Below are 27,039 nucleotides of genomic sequence, written 5' to 3'. Positions count from 1 at the left end.
ACAGAAAAGAACAGCAGACACTGCTACCAAAATAACTTATCAGCTGCAGGAGTTAGAGAATTCTGATTTTTCTTCCAAGCAAGAGATAAAAGCAATGATATTAATGGCACTGTCCAACTTCCCATTTTTATAAACCACACTGACAGAAACTTTGAAATTACTGAAGAACTTGCTGGGATGTGCACTATGACAGGTCAAAAATCTGGAAAAGAAATCTCGATTGAAGTTATATGTGAAAGATAACTATGAACAGGCTTTAACCAAACAAGTGGCTGTATCTACTGATTGTACATCAGCTAAAGTGGAGCATTTTAAGTCTTTCAGAAGACAAATGTAACGATTTAAATTATCAAAAAGAAGTCATGCAGATCTCTGAACTGTTACCATTTTGGAGGAAATGTTCCTATTTTTCAGGCTTGATTTATCCCAGCACACACTGAACTAGTTTTGGAGGTATGTCCCTATTTCCAGGCTTGATTTACCTCTTCATGCAAATTTATGAATCCCCCTCATCAGGTATGATTTTTGAAGCTGTGTAGTGAATATTTTTATACCACAAGCAGACTCCACAGAATTTTTCCTCAGGTAGATGGCAAATGTTGAAAATAAGATGGAGGAAAAAAGAGGTAACTGGGAACATACATTCTGGAAGTGTGATGAGTTGGCAGACTTTAAAAATTCCCTACAAAGTATTCTTGTCAGAAACACTGGGTGAGAAAATGGGTGTAATGAACAAAATATTTTTTTTTTGAGCTGGGATACAGGATCTGAATTGCCTAGACACATCAAGTTTAATTCTGGTGGCTACCAAAAAAGCAATTACTAGAAAACAGAAATCAAAGTCTAAACCACCTGTATTTAAAGTAGTGGATACTACAACAGAGATAAAAGAACCAGAAGTGGGATCTTTAGAAAACGGTAGGAGCAAATTACGTAGAAAAAAATGGAAATTGTGGGAACAATATATCCAGAAAAATGTTTTGGAGGAATGTGGTTAAGGCAGGAAATGACCAACTTACGTAATGTTTGGCTTGACTATATTGTATAGAATACAAGTGATGCATAATGTTTGTAACTATGAACATATTAATATGGCTTGATTTCCCTTATATAAATGTAAGCTTGTCTGTGTCACAAGTGATCATTCAAAAAAACATAAAAAAGAGAAACATTAGGATTCAACTCTTGTCTGACCTTTGTTTTGTCACCCAAGCTGCCAAGGATACAACATTCTGTGGTCTCCCAGTGGGAAGGAATGGCTAACAGTGTAATAATCTGCTTTAGATGACAGGCAAACTACCTCACTTTATACTGAAAGTGGAGCCAGCCCACAGCAAAAAAAAACTACTATGCAGATCCTCGGCAATAATATAAGAGAAGGCATCAGTCATGTTCAATGATACCATCCAGGCTTCAAGTCAAAGAAGTGCTAAGATCTTTTGAAGGGTCAACATCCAGAACTCTATACACCTGATGTACTTTGCTGAAGTTGCTGTGATCCAAGATGAGATAAAACTCTCCTTTGAACTTAACAGGATTGGGGAATAAAAGCTCCCACATCTTTCAAAAGGAGAAAATAGGTTTTCTGGTTCCTACGAAAAGGAGAAACTACGTCTGTTCCAGAAGCTCCACAGAGACCAAGTCTGTTAAGTCAGCTCCTGAAGGTGAAACCTATTAGCTCAAAGACATGGACATAAGGCCATGTCTAGAACCTAAATGCCCCTGGTGAGAGTTCATTAACCTGGTGAAAACTATGACAATCAACCACTCACATACAGTCTTGAGGGGAAGACAAGACTCCTGCAAAGTCAGCTGTAAAACCTGATGCCTTGCAGGCTTAACAAGGAAGCCTAGAGAAAGGCTGGACTGCCTGACTCTTGACTGCCCTGCTTTACCTATAAAAGGTCTTCATCTTCATCTTTTTTTGGGAGCTGGGATAACCTGAAAGAATAAAAAAGGAGGAAGGACATTAGAGAGACTCTCCAAAACAATTAATACCCATTTGCTTCATCAGCAGGTCTTTTACTTGCTCAACAGATGCCTGCCTAAAGAAGGCTCCCTGTGGGAATGGGCCTCCCAGTACAGCCTACATCAGCTTTTCCTTAAACGAGAAAATCTTGAGCCATGTCACCCAGTGCAAGCACATCCCTGTTGTTATACTGGCCCCAACAACACAATTAACCTAGAGTGGGTGACATGAAATTCACTGCGGAAACTGTTGTAAGACCTCTGTCAAAGACATTTTCATCCCAGAATCAGGAATCTCTGTCCCCTTCTACACAACTTGTTCCACACGGAAAGACTAGCATAGGTAAAACATAATTAAAGCTCCTAAGGGCCAAACTGGTGCAGAAAAATACCTTTATGCCAACCTTACTAAAGCTATAGACTCCTTGTATGTTAACAAGGTAAAAAAGTGCTGTGCTTTCTGAAGCCAGCACTACAATGAACAGATCACACAAGAATATGCTTTAGGATGCCTAGTCCATATGTACTTAGAGAGGGGCAAAGACTTTTCAGGAGTAAAGCAGAATTGGTATCTGTGTTGTTTTTAGACACAGAGATATAGCATCCCTAAGGACAGTTGCCATGAAAAGATAATCCATGCTTCTTTAAGTTTCTTTACCAAACACTGGTTCACTCTTTTTGGGGAGAAAGAAGGACAGCTAGAGTGCAGTCCAGAGATGATGTAATGAGCTTGAGGTTCCCCCAAAGAAGAAGTCTTTATTTTGGCAAACTGCCCCAAGCAGTGTGTCTCCTTCCAGCGGCATGCTCTCTATTTTCCCCTTCAAATCCCTTGCAACCAACCTCCACTACAAAAGTGCATTTGATAAACGGCAACCGGGTGATTTAACAGCCGTAACTCCGGTGCTTCAAGGACAGTGAAACAAGCATATTTCAAAGAAAAACTATTTTTCCCCTTCAAATCCCTTGCAACCAATCTCCACTACAAAAGTGCATTGCACCATAAACAGCGTCCTGGTGATTTAACAGCCGTAACTCCAGTGCTTCAAGGACACTGAAGCAAGCATATTTCAAAGAAAAGCTATGTACGTCTAATGTCCTCAGGAAATCTAATCTAGCTGCAATATTTACCTTTACCTTAGAGAGCATGCCACTAGGGAACCCTGATAGCCCTTCCCAACAGCCTGGTAGTCCCCCCTACTGAATTCCAGATAATTTGGGCTTCTATAAGGACCAACTTCTCTCTTTCTTTCTAGTGTTAGTTTTACTACCTGACACAACCCACTACAGTGTAATTACTGTTATCTTCCCCTCCCCTCCCTACCCCTAAATCCTTTACTGACCCTCTCGTCTGCTAAATAAAAGGCAAACCATCAAATATTCTCACTTAGCGTTTTGACTCCTCTATCCTCTACTTGGACATAGGTTTCTAACTACCTTTTTTGCTACTCAAGTGTTAGTCAGACCTTTGTACCCCCTCAAATGTCCATCTGCTAACCAAAACCAATTATAAGCTGCACCTTTTGTCTCTGTCCTTACCTCTGGGTGACTGTTTTATTTTTTCTTTTTACTCTATACAGCCACAGAAGACAGGCGCACACTTTCTGCTACCTTCTTTCATTTTTTTCTCCCCTCCCCTCCCAGGTGTTTCCGCCCTATACTTTACATATACAGTTAGCCCCCACAGGTGCCATCTTTATTTCGGCAGTTGCCCTGAGCAGAGAGTTTCCATCTAGCTGCGTGCTGTCTACTAAGTGACAAACCTGTATACTGTGCTTATTTACACTAATCTAACAACTGTTTTATAGTGGGTATATTGATCTTTATAACATAATGTAAGGTCTGTTCATGGCAGTTGTATGTGGCGCAGCACTGTATCATACTAGATAGTTAGCTAGGGCCTTCTAGCGTTCTAACGAACTTGCTAGAGGCTATTTTTATTGTTGTTACTGCTCCGCGAGGATTATGCTGTCCTGTAATACAAGATGACTGTATGTACTGGAATAGTTCTAGTTTTGTTCTTTTTCCCCTGTACCAGGCTTGTTTAATACAGACTGTGATAAATACTAGTTAGAAAGATTAAGCAACATACACACCACGTCTTATTGTATTTCTATAATAGTGCTAAATGTGTTCTATAATTCTGACTCTGCCAGGTGAGCTGAGTGCTAAATTAGTGTTTTTGTGACGGCATTACACCACTGGCAAAAGCTGTTAACAGTCACACTTAATGTGCAGCCGCTGTTGTGTTTTGGTATATTGTATGCATTTGAATTGTTGGTAACAACACTGCATATATTTGCTTATGTGTTTCTGCAATTAATATCTAATGTATAAACAGTGCTTACATGAATTATTTATTATTGCTCTGGTCAGCATTTATAGGTACATAGATTGTTACTACGCTAACTGCCCTTGCAGGTCATTTTAAGCCTAGCCAATTACTCCATGTGAGAATCAAACCCTGCATCTTGTGTCTGTAAGATAAACACCTTAACCTTTATGCCAACCTCCCACCCCTTATGCCACATTCATGCTTAATCCTGACCACCACATCATTTTAGTGAAGTTGCATGTTTGTCACCATTTATTTACTCACTTCTCTCTCTTTCCTCTCTCTCTTATAGTTTTCCCCTTCAAATCCCTTGCAACCAACCTCTACTACAAAAGCGCATTTGCACCATAAACAGCGACTAGATGATTTAACAGCTATAACTCCGGTACTTCAAGGACTGTGAAACAAGCATATTTTAAAGAAAAGCTATATATGTCTAATATCATCCTCCGGAAATATAATCTAGCTGTGATATTTACCTTTATCTTAGAGAGCACACTGCTAGGGAACCCTGCTACCCCTTCCCAACTGCCTAGTAGCCCCCCCCTACTGAATTCCAGATAATTTTGGCTTCTATAAGGACCAACTTCTCTCTTTCTTTCTAGTGTTAGTTTTACTACCTGACACAACCCACTACAGTGTAATTACTGTTATCTTCCCCTCCCCTCCCTACCCCTAAATCCTTTACTGACCCTCTCGTCTGCTAAATAAAAGGCAAACCATCAAATATTCTCACTTAGCGTTTTGACTCCTCTATCCTCTACTTGGACATAGGTTTCTACCTACCTATTTTGCTACTCAAGTGTTAGTCAGACCTTTGTACCTCCTCAAAAGTCCATCTGCTAACCAAAACCAATTATAAGCTGCACCTTTTATCTCTGTCCTTATCTCTGGGTGATTGCTTTATTTTTTCTTTTTACTCTGTACAGCCGCAGAACATGGGTGGTCACTTTGTGCTACCTTCTTGTGTTTTTTCTTCCCCTCCCCCAACCTCCCCTCTTATTTCTCTCCCCTCCCAGGTGTTTCTGCCCTATACTTTACATAAACAGGTAGCCCCCAGGGGCGCCAACGTTATTTTGGCAATTGCCCCGAGCAGAGAGTCTCCTTCCAGCTGCATGCTCTCTAGGAAGTGACAAATAAACCTGTATACTGTGCATATTTAAACTAATCTGATGACTGTTTTATAGTGGGTATATCGATCTTTATAACATAATGTAAGGTCTGTTCATGGCAGCGGCAAGTGGCACAGCACTCTATCATACTACAGATAGTTAGCTAGGGCCTTCTGGCATTCTAACAAACTTGCTCTAAGCTATTTTTATTGTTATTACTGCTCCACCAGGATTATGCTGTCCTGTAATATAAGACAATTGTATGTACATGTACTGGAATAGCGCTAGTTTTTTTCCCCCTGTACCAGCCTTGTTTAATGCAGACTGTGATAAATACTAGTTAGAAAGATTAAGCGACACATACACCACGTCTTATTGTATTTCTGTAATAGCGCAAAATGTGTTCTATAATTCTGACTCTGCCAGGCAAGCTGACTGCTAAATTAGTTTTTTTTGTGAAGGCATTACGCCATTGGCAAAGGCTGTAACAGTCGCACTTAAATGTGCAGCCGCTGTTGTGTTTTGGTATATTGTATGCATTTGAATTGTTGGTAACAACACTGCATATATTTCTACAATTAATATCCAATGTAGAACAGTGCTTACATGAACTATTTATTATTGCTCTGGTCAGCATTTATGCCGCATTCCAGCTTAATCTTTACCACATCATTTTACTGAAGCTGTATTTTTGTTACCATTTATTTACTCTTTTCTCTCTCTCTCTCTTTCCCCTCTCTCTTATAGTTTTCCCCTATAAATCTCTTGCAACCAACCTCCACTACAAAAGTGCATTTGTACCATAAACAGTGACCAGATGATTTAACAGCCGTAACTCCAGTGCTTCAAGGAGAGTGAAACAAGCATATTTCAACGAAAAGCTATGCATGTCTATCATCATCCTCAGGAAATCTAATCTAGCTGTAATATTTACCTTTATCTTAGACAGCACATAGCTAGGGAACCCTGCTACCCCTTAACAACTGCCTAGTAACCCCCCCTACTGAATTTCAGATAATTTGGGCTTCTACAAGGATTAACTTCTCTCTTTCTTTTTAGTGTTAGTTTTAATACCTGACACAACCCACTACAGTGTAATTAGCTGTCTTCCCATCCTTCTCTACCCCTATATCATTTACTGACCCATCTCATCTGCTAAATAAAAGACAAGCCATCTAATATTCTCACTTAGTGTTTTGACTCCTCTATCCTCTACTTGGAAATAGGTTTCTACCTTTTTTTGCTACTCAAGTGTTAGTCAGACCTTTGTACCCCCTCAAATGTCCATCTGCTAACTAAAACCAATTATAAGCTGCATCTTTTGTCTCTGTCCTTACCTCTGGGTGATTGTTTTCTTTTTTCTCTGTACAGCCAAAGAAGACGGGCACAACCTGCTCCGGGCTCACTCCACTTCCACCCACCCCTACTTCCTCTAGATTTATACTTCCTGCAGCCCCACCCTCTAGATGTTTTGACCAATACCATTTCTTACACTTTTATTGTCGCCTCCCCCTACCCTATCTCCCCCTCTTTAACCACTCATCTCCACCCAACATGTATTCTTAGTCTTGGAATACTATCACAATTTTCCTCCTAATCTAATAATACATCACATATCACACCTTTAATCAATCTTACTCATTCTTACCTCTTCACTACTATTATTATTTATATCCACCTGCACTCACTCTAGAATAAAGATTTCACTCTCACAACACTAGCCACTCACTCGCATGCTACCTTAAATAGTTACTCCAACATCTCTCCCTCCCTATTAGTAAGCAACACCCTATGCCCAGCCAAATCTCACCACACCCCCACTACCACTAAACTGAAATTAACACTCCACTACCCTCAATTACCATCTCTAAAACATCACCAGCCACACACACTACTTCATCTCCTCATAGTATTATCCCAATGTGGAGACGTACACCCCAACCCTGGACCTGAAAATTTACCCAAAACTACCCCGACCACTAAAGCCCGTGATTTATACTTTGTAACTATGAATGCTCGAAGCCTCTGCAACAAGATCACAGAATTCCAGTACCTGGCTTAGTCACCACTCTCCAGACATAATAGCAATAACTGAAACTTGGCTTAAAGCACATATAATAGACTCTGAAATCCTTCCACCAGGCTACAACATTATTTGTAAAGACAGGATTCCAAAAAAGGAGGGGGCGTAGCCCTTATATATAGATTTTAACAATAAATTTACATCCTAATCCAGTCCCCACTTTCAGTTGTCTGGAAATCCTAATGGCATCCCTCCATATAAACCCTAACAAACAACTATGTATTTTCAGCATTTATATTCCCTCGGTCATAACATCCTTTATTTAGAAGACTTCCAGGGATGGATTAACCATACTATCCACCAAGAAACTATAATTCTAAGAGAGACTAACATCAACTGGCATAACCTAACCTCCAAGGATCCTAACATTAGCATTAATCTCCACAGTTTCACTCAACTTATCACAGAGCCTACACAGGCATTAAACACCCGGGCTGAAGCTAAATTAGATTGGATTCTAGTATCCCACCCCGACTACTACACCAACACCGGAACCCTCCCTATCACCCTAAGTGACCATCTACCTGCATACACCCACAGAACCCAATTACACATCCCCAAACCCCAAACATACAAATCAATAAGGAACCTTGCCCACTTTAACCAAGAAACATTTATAACTACCCTTCAAGCTTACAACTGGCCCACATTAAAAATCACTGCCCCTAGATGATGCTGGACAATATTTTAATAATACCTGTCTGAACACACTAAATAGCCTAGCACCTGTTCATACTAAACACTCAAAACCAAACCATGCCCCCTGGTTGACAAAACATACCAAAAAAACCCTCTTATTCAGAGACAAAGCCTGGAAAATTTGGAAAAAATGTAGGACTATAGAAAATGAACTACACTATAAAAAATTTATGAATGCCGCAAAAAAAATCATAACTGATAAGAAATCCTACTTCTTCTCTAAACTCTCCTCCCAAAATACCATCCCACAAAAATTCTGCAAATCTATATCCTCCCTTCTTAATCCTGGTAACATTCAAAATTCATCCCTGCTTCCAACAAAAACCCTCTCCAGATAGCCCAAATATTCAATAACCATTTTAGCGACACCATCCAAAAACTAATTAAGCACTCATCCTCAGAAACAAATCCCATGTCTAGCATTACCTCTATAGACCCCCTACTCCCCTCAAACAATTCTCTAGTTAATCCACCTTTCTCACTTCAACTCATGCCTAAATCCGTAGTTAAAAAACGTATAACAAAACTAAAACCATGCTCACTCTCTGCTAACTTACCATGAGAATACTTACAACTAGCAGCCAAGGTTATAGCTTACCTAGTCACCATTATAATCAATCGTTCTATCACTGAATCATATGTCCCCCTACTGTGGAAAAAATCCCTTACCCCACTTTACAAAGGAGGAAATGGCCATGACCTTTCAAACTGTCAGCCCATCTCCATTCTCTCCCCACTGTCAAAAATCTTAGAAAAAATGTATTCAAACCCAACTACTCAATCACCTCAACAATAATAAGCTCCTATCGCCCACTCAACATGGCTTCCGCCCTCAGCTTTACTCTCCTTTACTGATATAGTGAATAAAGCTCTTGATGCTGGCCTACCCACCTCTGTACTCCTGCTAGACCTTTCGAAAGTGATCGACACAGTATCTCACCCTAAGCTTTTGCAACATCTAGAGAAACTTAGTTGCTCTCAAAGTGTAATAACTGGTTTTCCTCCTATCTAAACAACAGACGGCAATCAGTTAGATGGCAAAACCAGCTATCAGATTACAGATGTCCCCACAAGGATCCATTTTAGGGCCTCTACTTTTCAATATATTCATTAATGATCTACATAAAGCCTCCCATCAAAGCATACTAATTCAATAAGCAGATGATTCAACTATCATCTCATCCTCAAATAATTCCGCTGACCTCCAGAAAATCACCCAAGACACCTTCTCCTCTACAGAAATCTGGCTAAACGACTCTCAATTAATGCTTAACCCCCAAAAAACGTAACTGTTATTATTCTCATCAAAACCTCCAATTACAGAATTCAAAATTCTCTCCCATAACAAAACTGAAATCGAACAGGTACAATTCGCAAAACCTTTTGGAATTACTATCAGCAATAAACTCTCCTTTGAACAACATATACTCAGCAAAGTAAAGAATACCCACTTCAAACTTGCCAAACTATACCGGCACAAACTCTACCTTGATAAACAAACTAGGATCAAATTAGCTAACACTTTGCTTATTCCATCCTTTATGTATGGGAGCTCCATTTTCACCAACCTCCATACATCCCTCAATAATAAGCTATAACAATGCTACTAAAAGATAGCAAAATTTACATCTAACTTGTCTATCCACTCATGCCACTGTAATGCTCTCTCAAACCTGTCCTGGCTAGAATTTCACCATTATCTCCAGTTTACTCAACTAACTATTGCCCATAAATTAATTTTCCAACTTGACAGCTGCCCAGCTCTCCAATCTATCTTGCACACATATACTTCTACTCGAGTCCTCCGCTCCTCAGAGATAAATCTTCTAAGTGTAGCGAAAACCGACAAGAGAGCAGGACAATGCCTATATTCTTACAACATAGCCAAACTATGACATACCCTCCCCTCTTCCATCAACCAACTAGACTCCCTGAAGCCCTTTAAAGCTGCACTAAAAACCTACTTTTTACAAAATCCAATCTGTACATGTGAAATACACTGTAAGCCCCTTTAATCCTATAACTTATTTTACCTAGAATGCCTGCATTCTAACACCTCTGATTTCAATCTACTCCATTGACTGGAAATACTATATTTCTTGTCCTTTACTATGTAGCCTATTTTACTATAATAATAGTTTACCTGTGATAGTGTGCATGCGTATAAATCTGAATGACATTTATTTGCAATTATGTTTCTGTGATATTTTGTTTCTTTAACTGTGGAGTCTTACTCCCCAGATCTATAATTTAATTGTATAATATGTTTACTTCTTCTTGTTTTTGTTTTTAACTGAGGAGCTTTTCTCCCCGGGCTTCCACTGAAAACATTTTTTTTTTGCCCAGTGGACGTTCTGGTCAACAAATGCCAATAAATAAATAATAAATAATGTTTACTTACCTTTGCCTTCCTCTGAAGCAAGGATCTTAGACCTTCTCCTTCATTCTCTCTAAATTCCTCAGATTCAGAAAGAGAGGAAATTATTTTATTTTATTTTATTACATTTTATTATTTTATTTTACTTATTTTACATTTGTTGACCGGGAATGTCCGACTGGATACATGTCCATTTTCAGCAGAAGCCCGGGGAGAAAATCTCCAAAGTAAGTTACACAAACATCTTTACAAAGTACACATTAACTCAGTTTACAACTCAGTATTAAATTAAAGACATCAGGCTAGCCTTAGCAGAAGGTGACCTGTACTTTCCCAATACCTTGGGCATGGGATGACTGGCAGGTGAAGGTTGGAGAAAGAACTCCAGAAATGCCAAGGCAACAGCACACTAGAGGTGCTGTATGCCCATAAAAGACCTATGTCAGGACCTTCCCTAGAATCAGATTATAATGCCTAAAGAGGTGTTTCCACACCAGTGTAATACATTACAACTGAATGTATAAAACATAGTATTGAGTTCCAAAACTCTAAGATCAATCACAGGGCCAGCAAGCAAGAGAGGTACAATGGATCAGGACCTGTTAGCATAGCTTTTAAGGTCTTTACCTCAAAGATACAAGGCACACAGTCTGATTCTGACTTCCTGTTAATGGCTAGGCTTGCAACAATTTGCAGACTGATAGTCTAGTATAGTCCTATGAACCTATGAACTCTTGCTGGTGAGGCAACAACACAGGGTGAGGCAAGAGATGATGACTTCCAGAAACTGAGTTAGCTTTCACTGAGGAACTCAAAGGTCCTCTGCAATGGTTGCTGGGGTACTGCTTCTTCAGCCTCCTTCTGCATCATTACCCAATGACTGGCATAAATTCATTCTCTCACTAGTCAAAGGACAGTTCATAGACTATAAAAGAGCAAAGATTACTTGCCTTATAAATGAGAATGCTTTGAGCGATGCCTGGCCTAGTAATTCCTTACATTCTCCTTCATTCTGATTCCTGCCTGGGATTACAGAAAGGATCTTCCTACTGATTCACCATATGTACCATTGCAATCTGATGAGTGCACATTTGTATTGACATTCTAACAGTCATGCTGTGGTTCTAATAGGTGGCTATAGCACCATAATTTGCAAGATCACAGTACTATGTCACTTAAGAGACTACACTTAAATGAAGAAATTGTTCTCTCTGTAGTTCATACCAATAGCATTTGTAGTTTTAAGTACTCATAAGGCACAAAAAATACCATGGGTAGTAACAGCTAATTTACTGTCATATAGGAGCAAAGCAATACAGAATCCAAACATACTTGGAAATCTAAAATTAATCATACATATACTCTACATAATACAGGTGCATTTTAACTCCGGTTTAATAATGGTAAGATCTTTTTTAAGGTAAAATCCAACACCTGTAACTTATTATTTAACTCATTTGTACAACAAACGAGTCCAGGTTCCCTTACATTTCATGCAGCACCACACAGTGCATATTATGCATTGGAAATAAGGCACTGACAGGAACACGAGACCATCGACTGTAACTGTTAATGATAAATTGCTGAAAACTCTACAGTGGTTTACCTTGCGTAAACAGCTTCTCCTCTGCAGTATCCAAGTATACTGGCTGTGGAAGGGTAGATGGCTTGAAACTTTAATAGGTGTCTCTTCAGTGAATACAGTGGATGGTTTTTGTATTCATTTATGGATTTTGGAAGTGGCTGGTCAAGCAATTTTGCTTGAAGCTAAATAACAAGAGAATGAAAAAAAATAATAAATCTTCAGATATGAATGCAAAATGCAACAGCACTGTCTAGTTTTCTAAAAAAAAAACATTTGAGGGGACAGAACATTTCATTTGTGGTTCCAACATGAAAACAGGCTAGTGTAACTGATTAGTGTTTGTCACACTCCTGCATTCACACTTATATAACACTCAGCTTACTTACAGAACTGAGGCTTTTCAAATAATCAGGTGCGATAACTTCATTCTGAATACAATGAAGTAATGAAAACAGCTCCATTACATCATCCCACCTAAAGCAAGTGTAGACACCTGTAACCTGAGTTCACAGTACTACTCTACATTTAGCAGAGTTTACACCTTCCTTAGTAAAACTGTTTTGACACTTACACTAAAGTGAAGCTTTAAGATTATAAAGGGAGTTCTGGCCACCTTTACTTGTCAAACTCTACAAAGTCTGCTAGATTATTTCCTATCTCTTTTATTCTGGACTCTTTATATATACATATACATAAAACACTGCCTTCACAAAGACAAAGAAACATCCAAAATCAAATGCACTACAATCACTAAACATTCAAGCATGTATGCAAAATGGGCAGACAAGCATCATTTGTAGCAAAACATACAGTCACCTCCACAACCTCTTAAATAAACATACATGTATGCCTCGACCAATGGATAACTACTTCAGTGGCACCATGTTCCCCTGTGATTCAGTCATTCAGTACACAATACATCCTTCATATTTCCCAACCCACCTTGCTTCCTCTCTAATACTAGAAGTTACTGAGTGCTAAAATGTCCCTACTTAACCTTGCACACTCATACTTTCATATTAACTTTTACCCCATGCTCACTATCACAAGAACCACATGTCTTTAGAGCCTCTCTTTCTATACAAACTAGTCAGACTTTTTTAATTTCTCTCGGCTATTTCTTCACATTCTCAAGGGATCACCTACTAGTCTTGTTTTCCATCCTGACACCTTCTGTGCTGTCAAGGCAAAATATGATAAGGAATGGGTGGCTTGTCATCAGGTCAGTGTGGAATAGTTAAGTCCTTTATCTGGGTTCATAAATTAAGTGATTGCAAAACACCAATAACCTATCAGGTTCACTGTGCATTCACAGACATCATTAGGTGACTGCACCAGAACATTCTATATCTTCACCATGTTTGTCCTTCCTCCTGATGAACACAATCATGATTAGTACAGTACACCGACCCTCCTCCTTAGCTAGTGTTGCAGAAATTATTTATTTTATTTATATTTACTTACCGGAGTCATGCACTGGTCAATACTGACCAATTTCAGGCTCAGCTCGGATGAAATGCAAAACATTTCACAAATAAAAATACAGAAATGTAAGCAATAACAGAATAGTTCAGACAAATTACATAGAACAAAATGTGCATATACAGTCCAGTGAACAAGCACAGGACAATGTACAAACAGGCAGAGCGGAATGTACAACTTAGCATACACATTAGTTTCTAGAGAGGGTCAATCTTCAGAGAATTTTGAGGTAGAAGAAGAGACTTGGAAAGGTGATATGTCCTGAGTTGAAGCAGGAACATTTGGCTTGGATGAAGAATCCTTGGTTTAAAAGGTTTAGTCTGTGAACAAAGGCCACTAATACAGAAGACACCTCAGAAATGTGAATCCACATCACATGACTGTCCCAAAACATCTTAGAAAACACCATTACTGACCCAAAACTCATGCATAACCTTCCTTACAAATAATTCCTTCATAACAACCCTAGTAAGAGGAGTACTGTTTAGATTTTCTGTGCTTCTTCTCAGTCAACTTTTATTTTACTTAAATAAATTTATAAATTTCTTTAAACTTCAATAAACTGGTTGTCTGACTAAAAAAAAAAAAATGTCAGCAGAATCCTTAAGAGAAAAGCTCCATGACAGTATGAGACACAACATATTTTGATATATTTCAGATTTCAACAATTGTCTGGAAATGACTCAAGCAGAAATTACCACAACTAACCTACAACAGTGTAAATAATACAGAAAAGGTAGGGACAATAAAATGTAGCTTAAAAAGAAGTTATGTACTCACCATAACATTCCATCCGAGTAGATGGACTTCATTTGTCATCAACCTGTGGGAATCGGATCCGGATCAGATCAGAGACTGCAGTTTCACCAGCATCTGATCCGAGCTCCAAGCTCCTCCCCTTACCCATAATACCCCTCCATCTCCTTCCTTCCTTCAGATCGAGTTTGCTACGCCATACACAAGCCCAATCTGATATACCTTACTAATAATGAAGAACAGGAGAGCCGCATAGGCGCTCTCTCCTGCTTACCAAAGTAAGAACATAATGAGAAGGTCAGGGGGAGGGACGGTTGATGACAAATGAAGTCCAACTACTCAGATGGAACGTTATGGCGAGCACATAACTTCTTTACCTGAAGTAGTTGACTTCATTTGAACATCAACCTGTTGGACAGAGTCCCCCAGCTACCAATTTCTTGGGTGGCCCTCATGGAAGGATATTTTGAAGCACTGCAGAGCCAAAGGATGCTCTCCCCCTAGATATCATGTCCAATTTATAATGAGAAATGAAGGTGTGAGATGAAGACCAAGTAGCCACCGAACAAATATCATTCAAAGACACCCTGGACCAAAAAGCCGCTGACGTAGACATGGACCTAGTAGAATGGGCATTTATCCTACTCGGAAGAGACATGCCTTTGTCTTTGTAAACCTGAAGGATGCAAAGGGAAATCCATCTGGCAATGGTTACCTTAGAAACCGGTTTTCCCGGAAAGGGTGTAGAAGAAGACACAAACAACTGGTCAGACTTGCGAAAGGCCTTAGTCCTGTGTAAGAAGAAACGTAATTGTCTGTGTAATTTATATTCACCCCCTGTTCTGAAAATTTGGAAAGAAAGCAGGTAAATTGATTGATTGATTGACTGGTATTTGCTTCAGAGGTCACTTTAGGAAGAAAAGAGGGATTAGTACAAAGTGAAACTCTGTGTTTATGGAAAATCATATATGGAGGTTTGACAGATAATGCCTGGAGTTCTGACACTCTCCTAGCCATGGTGATAGCCACTAGAAAAGCCGTCTTCCAAGACAAAAATTTCAAATCCACAGAAGCAGCTGGCTGAAAAGGTGAGGCAACCAAAGCTTGTAAAACTAGGGTAAGATCCCAAGGAGGGGTAGGATCTTTAACCGGGGGTCTTAAAAGAAAGGTACCTTTAACAAAAGTTTTGCAAAGTCTGGAGGAAGCTAAAGAGGCCGTGTTCTCACCTACATGGAAATTGGAAATGGCAGCCAGTTGAACTTTCACTGTAGATGAGCTGGCACCCTGCTGGAAAATGTATGCCAAGAACTTAAGGACTGCTGGAAAAAGAGCTATGAAAGGGTCCAAATCCCTTTGAGAAGCCCATATAGAGAAGTGCTTCCATTTTCTACGGTATAATTTTCTGGCAGACGATTTATGAGCTGCCACCAGAATAGTCTTGACTGGAGAAGATAGCCCGGGAGTCCTAGCAATCAAGGGAACTGCAGCAGCCAAGCAGTGAGCTTCTGAATGCCCATGTCTGGATGAGGGACCCTCGAGAGGTGCGAAATAAGATCCGATATCGGATTCAAGATCCATGGAGGAACTATCAGATGAGACCAAAGGAAGGGAAACCAGACTTGGCAAGGTCAGAATGGGGCAATGAAGATAACCTTGCTTCCCAACCTGCGAGCCTTCTGGAGAAACATTGTTATGATAGGTAATGGGAGGTAAGCACAAAGAAGACCGGCAGGTCAAGCATGGACCAGACCATCCCTGGGGGATTCCTCCTGTGGGGGAATCAGAGTGAAGAACTCGCTGCACTTCGCGTTGGAAGGAGATGGGAAGAGATCGCAGTAAGGCCGACACCACTCGGGGAAGGATTCAGAGACCACTCATAAGGCATCAGGATAGTTCTGCTCAGTTTGTCCACTAGTATGCTGGATCGACCCGGAATGTGCATTGCTACCAGAAAATGGTTGGAGGAGATCACCTGTTCCCACACTCTCATGGCCTCACGACAAAGGGGGTAAGATCTGGTTCCTCCCTGCTTGTTGATGCACCAGACCACTGACATGTCTGTCATGAGTTGCAATAATTCTCAGAGGAAAAAAGGCATGAGAAGCCTGCAACGCTAACAAGACCGCCCTCATCTCTAGAACATTGATATGCAACTTGATCTTGATCAGGGACCATGTGCCTTGGACTGTCCTGCCCGAGCAATGCCCCCCCCCACCATAGTTGGGAAGCGTTCGTAGTCTCCGTGGCTTGGGGAGGGGCTGCAATAAAAGTTTGTCCCTCAGTTAGATCCAAGGAGTGTATCCACCAGAGGAGGGACTTCCTGCAAGTGTTGCTTATATGAATAGGATGTGTCAACGGTAAATCCAGTAATGACCACTGAACCATTAGTGTCCACTGTAGTACCCACATATGAAAATGAGCACAGGGGAGAAGAGTAATGGTGGCTGCCATGGAACCTAGGGTTCATAATACCCCCTCGGCTGGAGGAACATGCGACTGAAGGATCACGGACACATGAAGTCGTAACTTCCGAACTCTCTCTGGAGTTAGAAAGACCTTGGTTTGCAACGTATCTATCCTTGCTCCAATGTAGTATAAGACCTGAACAGGGTCTACAGAAGACTTGGATATGTTGATTGTAATTCCCAGCAAGTCTGACAGTTTCAGGAAATAGTCTCTGGCCTGACAAAGTAGATGCCTGGTGGGAGCGGCAAGGAGCCAATCATCCAGGTACAGGTAGACCTGTATCCCCTGAAGCTTCAGGTGAGCCGCTACTACTGCCAAGATTTTGGTTTGTGGTGAGACCGAAGGGTAGGGCTTGGAATTGAAAGTGATTAGCCCCTAGCCGAAAGCGGAGGAACCTCCTGGAACGACTGTGCATCTTTACATGGTAGTATTTATTTATTTCAGTTTGATTACCGGGGAAGTCCACTGGGCCAAGAAGTGCCCATTTTCAGTGGAGGCCCGGGGAGAAACGCTCCAAAGAACAGTGCAATACAATAGGTTTACAGAGTATTGAAGATAAGTACAGGCATAAACTTCATACAATTAAGAATTTCAAAAGCAATACAGTAAGGCAATACAAAATCTTAAGGGTTGTTAAACGTAAAATTCAAGCAGTCAGATTATACATAGCGTAAATGTGCATCTTTTTTTTTTTTTTTTTTACAGAAGTGACATTTACAAAATTTGCAAACTTGGAGTTTAGAGAGAAATTTACTTAATCAGAACATCGACAGTTAAGTCTATTATGGGAGAGTAGTAATAAAAGTTTGGAGAAAAAGAGGAGCAGAAAAGTTTGGAGGAAAAGAGGAGCAGGGTGTATAGAGCTCAGAGGGGAGAAGAATTCCCTAGGTATTAAGTAGGGTGAAAGCAGGAACATTTCCGTTTAGATGACAGGTATGAGAACAGTTGGGTCTTGAAGGATTTTGGGTTGGGTATAGTCCTGAGTGAGGGTGGGAGAGAGTTCCATTTCTTGCCTAGAGAGAAGGAGAGTAGAAGCTGTCCAGCAGAATGTTTGAGTTTGTGGATGGAGATTAGGTTTTGGTTTTCAGATCTCAGAGAACGATTTGGTATGTATGGTGGAAGGATATTAGTTAAGGCTGGGCATTTATCTGGGTAGAATATGAGTTTGTGAGCGGTGGTTAGTTGGAGATAGTCTAGGTGGTTGGGAAGCCCTAGCCAGTTCAGGGAATGTAGAGTAAGGCAGTGGTGTGTTGAGGTTTTGGAATTGGTAGCAAATTTGGAGATCTTATAACAAATTTCAAGTTTTGAGGTGTTGGAAGCAGACAGATTGGAAAGAAGAGGTGCTCCATAAAGTAGAGAAGGTAGAAGGTAGGTAATAGCCAAGGTAAGCCTAGAGGAGTTAGAGAGAAAGTGGTTATTCCTGTAGAGCATACCTAGCTTTTGGTGGGTTTTCTTTATGTTTTGTTGTATGTGGATATCGAATTTAAGTTGTTCATCTATGGTTATACCAAGAAGTTTTGCTGAAGGGACCACTTCTAAAGCAGCGTTAGCTTGGCTTAGGATTTTGAAAGCGTTTTTGTCAAAGGTGAAAGTCCTGGAAGGAGAGAAAAGTAGAATTTTAGATTTGTTAGAGTTAAGAGAGAGATGGTTTTGATGCATCCAGTTCTCTGTAGTGGAAAAAGCTAGTTGAGTTTTAGTCAGAAGTTCAGGAAGGTTAGAGGCGGCACAGATTAAGGTCGAGTCATCGGCGTATTGGATAACTGTGGTGTTAAGGATGACAGTATGAAGGTTATTAATAAAGATGTTGAAGAGCAAGGGTCCAAGAATAGACCCCTGGGGAATGCCAGTAGGTGTTGGCAGGAAGGAGGAGGTAGAGTTCTTCCATCTGACAGCTTGAGATCTGTCGGATAGGTAACTGGAGAACCAGGAGAGAGAAGAAGGGGCAAGATTAAGGTTAGCCAGATGTAATAGAAGGTGTGTATGGGATATGGTGTCAAAAGCTTTAGAGAAATCAAGCAGTACTGTGGAAACTAAAAGTCCAGAGTCTTGGGCTTGATTGATTGTTTCAAGGAAGGATGGTAAGGCAGTTGTGGTGCTATGGCCGGGGTGGGAGTCAGTACGTTATTTTGGATTAAGAAAGGTAGAAGTTGGTGGTGGACACATTTTTCTAGAATTTTAGATATTGGAGAGAGTAGGGCAATGGGACGGAAGTTGGAAATAGCAGTGTTTTTGCCACCTTTGTGGAGAGGTAGAATGTAGGCTGAACGCCAAAGTTTGGGTACATAAGAATCTTTTAAGGATCTGTACGCATCCTGTAGCTCTATTCAGCACATCCAATCATTCTCCTGCAGGTAAGGCAGGATGGATTGTAGAGTGACCATCCAGAACTTCTCTTTGGCAACTTACAGGTTTAAGGCGGAAAGGTCTAGAATAGGCCTTAGGTCCTCCGTCTTTTTTGGCACTAAAAAAACCTGGAATATTTACCTGATCCGGACTGATCTTGGCGGACAGGCTGGACGACTTGTTTCCTTAGCAGCTTTTCTATTTCGAGTGCTGCAACCTCCCTCTGCGTGGGTGGAACATCTGGGAGTTCTTTTAGTGGAATGGGAGGAGTCACAAATGGGATAGTATAGCCTTTGGATATTATTTGAAGTACCTGTCTGTTGACACGGACTCCCATGGCATCAGGTGCATCAAAAGGTGACCCCCGACTGCCTCCAGAGCAAAACAGTCGGGCAACCCCTCAAAGCTGCTGCGCAGGCCTGTTCAAGAACGGTTCTCAAGACCCAAAATTTCTCGGACCCCCCTGCCTCTGGGCCGGTGTCTGTCTTGTCCCCCGCTGCCTCTAGGGGAAGGTGAGTCCTGAGTGTCCCAGGAATACAGAGACTTCCGCCGGAACCACATCTTCTTTTGTCCCTGCTGATTCCTGGAAAAGGATCTTTTGGAGTTAGAGAAGCAGATCCTGATGGCAGACAGTGTTTTCCTGTCCTTTTCCCTTTGGACCAACGTCTCGCAAACCATCTTCCCAAACACGGAAGAACCATCATAAGGGGCATTCGCAAAAGACGCCTTTAAAGGGTTCCGTGAACTGACATAGCCTGAACCAGGCATGTCGCCTCATGGCAACGCTGGACCCGACCACCCTTGCCGCTCCTTCAGTGGCATGCGAAAGGAGGCGCATGGACATATTAGAAACCGCTTTGAGAGTGGCCATTCACGCGGAGAATATGCGCTTATCCTCCAGTGATATGGACTCTGGGGGCGACTCAGCTCCTTGACCAGGTTGCGCTGCAGTCGAATTACATGGGACAAATAATTCAGCTCCCTTATAGAAAAGGTGGCTGAAGCATATGTCTGCTTTCCCAAATGATCCATCGTCCTGGACTCTCGGTCGGGGGGATGGACCACAGAACTTTCCTGGGCTAGTTCTTTCTTAGTGGCAGCCAGTACCACCATGGCATCCACTGGGGACCCTTTTTTCCAACTAGGTCTGTCTACAGGAGGGCTCAGAATTTTGTCAGGACCCTTGGGGACCAGTTCCTTCCATGACCGGGTGGTAATAAGGTCCACCAAGGGATCCGCGGGGGGGGGACACCCAGTAGGTAGATGGGCCCATGCCGAAGGCCTCCAGAAACACAGACTCATCTGAGGAAGGCTTGGGGGAGGACCAACCCTCCCTGTTGGCGCAGGTTTCCATGATGTCTCCAAATGAGACATCGTCAGGGGGGGGTGAACTGGGGGAACCTTTTCCTTTCTCCAAATTGGTATCCTCAGTGAGGGACTCAGGGGAAGAGTCCAGGTGCCTCCTTTTGCATGTTCGTTTGTGAGGAACCTCTTCAGTGGGACTCTCCGGAGAGGGCTCACAAGCTACCTGTGGTTCCTCGAGGGAAAAAGTCTGGGGCACATCGAGCACGGGCTGTCCTTGCATGGGCAAAATGTCTGAAGATGCACCCAGAGGTGAGGGAGTTGGGGAGGAATCTGAGGAGATGGTCAGGGGTCTCAATCCACTGGAGATAATCTTTTCCACCACGTCGAAAGCCAAGGGGAAGCGAGCCTCCTGGGAAACTAATAATGACATGGGGATCGGAGCCGATCACACTGGAGCCAAGATACCAAGGAGAGGGCCCTGATCCAACAACTTCGGCACCAAAGGAGGAAGACCCAACCCCCTTGATGTCCCTATCTGCCTCACTCAAACTCTTGGTGGAATGCGACGAGGCCACCAATGCCGTCCAGGAGGGTTGATGTCCGGAGGTCCTGGAAGAACGTCTAGGCTCCTCCGGCAAGAATCTGGGTGGGCGGAGCCGAGGAGAAACTGGCCTAGTAACTATTTGTTGTTTTGGAGGAGGACCCACTGGATCCATCTGGTTCGGGGATCTCTTCCTCCCTTTGTCTTTCTCTCTCTCTTTGTCTCTGCCCTTCTCTTTCTTAGGCTCCCTATCCACAGGGCTATGTACTGGAGGATGAGTCACAGCCTGGGAGGGAAAGGAAGAGACTGTGGCTGTAGAAGAAGAAATGGTCACGACCGTGACTGTAACGGAAGCGGAGGCAGCCGCCTCCATAGCAGGAAGAAGCCCTTTTAGAATAAGTTTTGCCCTATGATCCTTCAGGGCCCTGGGGTTAAACCCCGCACAAATAGTATAATCAGTAGTAAGATGGGATGCCCCCAAACACATCACACACAGAGTGTGGCCATCAGCCGGAAATAACTTATGGCCACACTCTGTGCATTTCCTGAAGACCCGCTTAGCCTGCTGATCTGCCATTGTTAAACAAGGATAAAGGCAAAAAGCACAAGCCCTAACCTGTCCGACCACACACACAGACACACAGACACACACACACACACACACACACACACACACACACACACACACACACACACACACACACACACACACACACACACACACACTCACATTCACTGACTAGCAGTAAGGGAAGGGATAGGCCTACCCTAACTACTACTACACTAAACTGTTCTACTTTTTTTTTTTTTTTTTTTAAATACTTTTGAAAGGTAAAAACATGACGCAAAATGAAGGAGAGGCTAAGTAGGAGAAAGGGAACCTACCTGTCGATACCAGTGACACAAACTCCCAAATTATCCCAAAAAAATCACCTACCACGCCTGGCCATGGAGCTCTGAGACCACGCTGCTTGGCAAAGCCGCGGCAAACAAGATCTGAGGGGAAGGAAAGAGATGGAAGGATATTATGGGTAAGGGAAGGAGCTTGGATGCTGTTGAAGCTACCGTCTTGGATCTGATTCCCACAGGTTGATGTTCAAATTAAGTCAACTACTTCAGATCTTGTATTATACCTCTTTCTCACAAAACACTTCACAAAACCCAGTAAACACCATAGTATATGCTGAGCTATTCACAAAATATCTGTACAACCATATTGGTAGCTGTATAGCGCAAGCTATGCCTATACGTATTAAGAATAAGACAAACTCAAAAGACAAGCTACCATGGTAGAATCATAATATCAATCAGTTATACAACAAAAGAAAAACAAATATGGGTTAATCATAGCAGGAACAAAGCCATACATACTAAAAGCACCCTAACCAAACTAAACAGGCAGCAAAGAGGGTTAATTAATGCTTCAAAAGCTAAATTTAAGAAAAAAAATAGCTTCTCAGCCAAAGGCCAACCACAAAGCTTTCTACAGCTATGTCCACAACCTCAAGGGAAATGCATAACAATCTGCAGAACATACTGTAAATGGTATCACCCACACTGAACTAGAGGCCACTGCTACCCTTTTGGCTATCAGGTTCAGCTCATATTTCTCCCCTAACCCCCCATTATACCAAAGGAAATACCACATACCACAATCTCCCCAACCATTACTAGAGAAAAGGTTATCAATGCACATTCCAAGGCCAAAAATACTACATAGATGGGCCACAATAACACCCAGGGATGCTTAATAAATAGCATGAAACATGATTTCTATAGTCTAATTGAATCACTTTTCAACTGGAGCCTACAGTCAAGTTTTGTGCCCAAGGAATGGAAGATAGCTACAGTCGTTCCCTTGCACAAAGGAGTTCCAACCACTGATACAGGTAACTACAGGCCCAAAATTCTAGCCAGCCTCATATGTACGGCCATGGAAAGAATTATTATGGATATAATAAATGAGGACACAGGTAACCTGCAAATGCAGGACCCATCACAATTCGGCTCTGATAATTAAAGCTGATATACTTCTTTGAGAGAGTCATGAAAGCACTAGATGAAGGCAAGACTGTGCACACAGACTACCTCAACCTGGCCATGGCTTTTCATACAATAACCTACTCAGGCATTATACACAACCTCATTAATTTAAGCATAAACCCTTCTATCACCCACTGGTTAGCCAGTAGGCTCAATGATGAGACCTAGGAGGTCAAAATAGGTGAGGTCACCTCCACTAAGAGGCCAGTCACTAGCAGAGTCCCCAGGGCACGGTACTGGGCTTGCTCCTTTTTGACATCTACTTCTCTGAAATGTAGGCAAATGTTTAAAGTTTATGGCTGACTAAGGTTGCAGATGATTGCAAGCTGGGGGTTATTACTGACTCCCCTGAAGATACTAACATTTTTCAAGAAGGCCCATCACTGACTTGCAAATTGTGCCAAAGCCATGGTCTTAAACTCAATGCTAAGAAATACATAATTGTATCCTTTGGGAAGTCAACCATCCTAGATAATTACCATGTTAATACGACACCCCTAAAAGTCGACCCAGTATTCGTGGATCTGGGAATGTTTAACTGTCACATGGCCACAGTGGTGAGGAAATCTTTTTATGTTGCACGACCTATAAGTAAGGACATGGCATCTAGGTCCAAAAAGGTCACTGTCCCACTGTACTCCGCCCTTATCCAACCAATCATAGAGTAAAATGCTCCCTTCAGTATGCATTAACCAGGGCTCTGCAGCAACTAGAGTGGCCTCAGAGGTTCCTTACAAAAAGAATACAAGGTGTAAGAAACCTGCCTTATGCCTCTGCTGAAAATGGGCTACTAACCCAGTTGGACACAACCCAGTAAATAAATTATGCACAGTGCCTTAAGCCCTTTCGCTCTACTCATCCTCCCACATATTGCTGAGGGGTGATCTATGCCTGGCTTACAAGGTATCCATGAACCCCACAGTTATGAATCTCCTGCATAATCATAAGTCACACAGTACCAGAAAATCAAGGTCTAGGGATATGAATTTTGTCTATGAATTAAAGAGAAAATGCTGGAGAGGCAGATGTGTGCCCCAGAGACTGCCCCTCCTATGAAACAGGCTTCCCATCCCTGTGAAGTTGAGTTTGTCTATTAACCTAAGTGCAGCCTAGACCAGTGGATGGGGATTAGGAGGTTTACTCCAGGCATGGCTCCCATGTCCCTTATGAACAGAGGTAGCTTATAAATGCTTGGCCCTCAATATCCTATTTGGATACAAAATATTGTTATTTTTGGGGGGAAAACTTTGCTAGGCTTAGACAGGCCCCCTGGGTCTTTAGCCTAGTAACAATCTATGAATCTATAAATCTTAAGTAAAACTAAAACACAATGAAGAAACAAAACTTATTAACATACTGAAGGAAACTATAACACACAAGTAATACGATAAAATAAATATAACCAACTAATCAATCAGCTAATACCATAATACAATTAACCAAACTGCTTGTGAAGTACAAAAAACATACAGCATTAAGAAAACTGCAGCTGTAACACAACTTAACTGTCATTGCAACTATTCAGGGAAAACTGGTACCACTACTACATGTACAGCTTGAAAGGAACTAACATGATTTCACATGACGGGTATCAGCCAGGTGTACTCCAAAGACATCATCACCACCATAAGAGTTTTTCCTCTACACCAAAACAGGAGCAATACATTTTTATTTATTTGCAGTTTGTTAACTGGGAAAGTCCATTGGGCCGAGATGAGGTCTTTGTTAATGGACGCCCGGGGAGAAAAGCTCCATGTACACAAATACAAAATAAGTTAAAACAAGAATTAATACATAATTAATACAAACAAATTAATACAAAAAATATTTCAGGATATTGCAAAAGCAAATGTACAGAAAATTATTAACATTATTACCGCATAAAAATTAAAAGGCATCTATTGATACAGAGATAGAAGTAGTGGTGGGATTTCTATAGTGTGCCATAAGTATAGATGTTGAACACTTGTGAGATAAAATGTAGTGTGTAATGAGAGTGACAACACATGTCTGTACTATATAAGGTGTAAAAGGGAGAAGATAATTATCAGAGAAAGATGAAGGAGGAAGATGGGATGGCTACTGCTAGTGTTAGGCAGAGTTTTGAGAGAGAAGGATGAAGGATGTGGGATAGGGGGGACGGAAGTAAAATTAATGGAAAATTGAGTAAAAGAATGCTACAGCAAAAATAACTGTCATAGTTATACACAAGCTTGATAGTAGTATAAACTGGAAACATTTTAGATTGGATTTGACATCTGTTATGAATTTACAAGCTCTAAGGAAGACTATCTATCTTACTAGGGAAAAAAGTGGTTAAGTTAATGAAACGTACAGAATCACAAAACAATTTTGGAATAAAGAGCATTTACTCCAAGACAAGGAATGAATGTGACAAACACCCCCCAGGTACGTTTTTTTGCGTGCAACAATCACTATACACTTATTACATTCTAAGGGAGGTGGCTAGCTAAAATCCAAAATAGATACAGATTCAGTTTTAGAAAGAAAACATAAAAATACAATACACTGCACTTTGTGTTTATTCCTGCCTAATAGCATAACATTTGTCCTTGATCGGACAAGGAAGAGAACACGGCCCATTAGCCAATGTTCAAGTTTACCTAACCCTGAAAATGGACCACTCTATCCCTTAGCTATGAACCTTTCACAGGAGATAAGGGTGTAATCACGAAGGCCCTGGACTAGACAGATGTCTTCACAATTAAATTTACAAGAGAAGGGTCCCTAGAACTGAGCCTTGGGGTACTCCTTTGTCCATAACATATGGCTCTACATAAGATACATTTCACTCTGTATTTTGGCCAGTAGTGTTGAGGCACAGAATGACTGCCAGATCTAAAAATAAGGTTGCATGCAAATATTTTCACTTAATCCTTTCCTGATGCATTTTGACAGCGAAAATGAAGCAGCAAAAACACTGTGATGCTTCTGAGAGCAATGCTGGGTACCATGTAAAACTTCAGCAATTTGTGGATTCCACACTCCAAGATTTTGCTATATAATTAAGTGTAGCAATCAGGGAGTAGTTTATTTTGACTGAAGAACCAAGGGGAAAGACAACAGTTTCTTTCTACATGCTATATAAGGCTTCATCATTAACACTGCAATTCACCAAGAAAGTGACAAGCCTGATCAGGAATTCTGCAGCAGGTTAGATAAAAATAGATTATTTTTTTTTCCTCTTGCTGCACCCTACAGCCCTCCTACCCCACTGCTCCATATCCATTGCTGGGACTACCTGCCTCTTACATCATCCCCAGACTTACTCAGTTACACGTTGAGGCTGGCATAGATCCTGAAAACATCCTGGGGGGGGGGGGTCTAGGCTGTCAACCATCTGTCAGGATATTTTGTGTTTACATTATGAGCTACCCTCTGTTGTGCCATCTCTCTCTCTGTTCAGTGCCACTGTCCTACTTTCTTCGACACTCATGCCTGACTGTTGCAGGTCCTCTCTCGCACAGTCCATCCACCTTTTTGCTGGACGCCCTTGTTTCCTCTTGCCTTCTTCCTGATCATCCCAAATCTTCTTCATTAGATTGTCTTCTGTTTTTCTGTGCATGTGCCCGAACCATCGTAATCTGTTCTCTTTGACTTTTTCTGCAATTAGGGCTACTTTGGCTTCTGCTCTTATATCCTCATTTCTTTGTCTGTCCCACATTGTGCATCCAGCCGCCAATATCAGGCACTTCATCTACATCACTTCTAGCTTCCTCAACTGCTCAGCTTTTACTGCCGATAGAGTAGTACCGGTTGCCCCACTGTTTTGTACACCTTTTTTTCAGCTTCTTTGGCATTCGTCTGTCATATAGTACACACCTGATATTCTGTGCCAGTTGGCTGCAGCCCCTTTGATTCTAGTGATGATCTCCTCATTCAGACTTCCCTTCTCCTCAACCATCTCTTCCAGATACCAAAGCTAC

General features: G+C 41.5%; 1 protein-coding gene across 1 annotated transcript in view; it reads right to left on the bottom strand.

Annotated features, from left to right (window-relative positions):
• XPC (XPC complex subunit, DNA damage recognition and repair factor) overlaps nucleotides 1-27,039 on the bottom strand; it is a 1,641,424-nt gene that overhangs the window by 767,750 nt on the left and 846,635 nt on the right. Inside the window, exon 10 of the mRNA XM_044078598.1 lies at nucleotides 12,178-12,338. Within this exon, the coding sequence (XP_043934533.1) occupies nucleotides 12,178-12,338 (161 nt within the window). The remainder of the gene's footprint in view (nucleotides 1-12,177; nucleotides 12,339-27,039) is intronic.

Source organism: Protopterus annectens, chromosome 7.part1 (assembly GCF_019279795.1).
Source record: "Protopterus annectens isolate FY-2018-M chromosome 7.part1, PAN1.0, whole genome shotgun sequence".
Taxonomy (NCBI): Eukaryota; Metazoa; Chordata; order Ceratodontiformes; family Protopteridae; genus Protopterus; species Protopterus annectens.
This window is presented reverse-complemented; position numbering and strand designations above follow the sequence as displayed.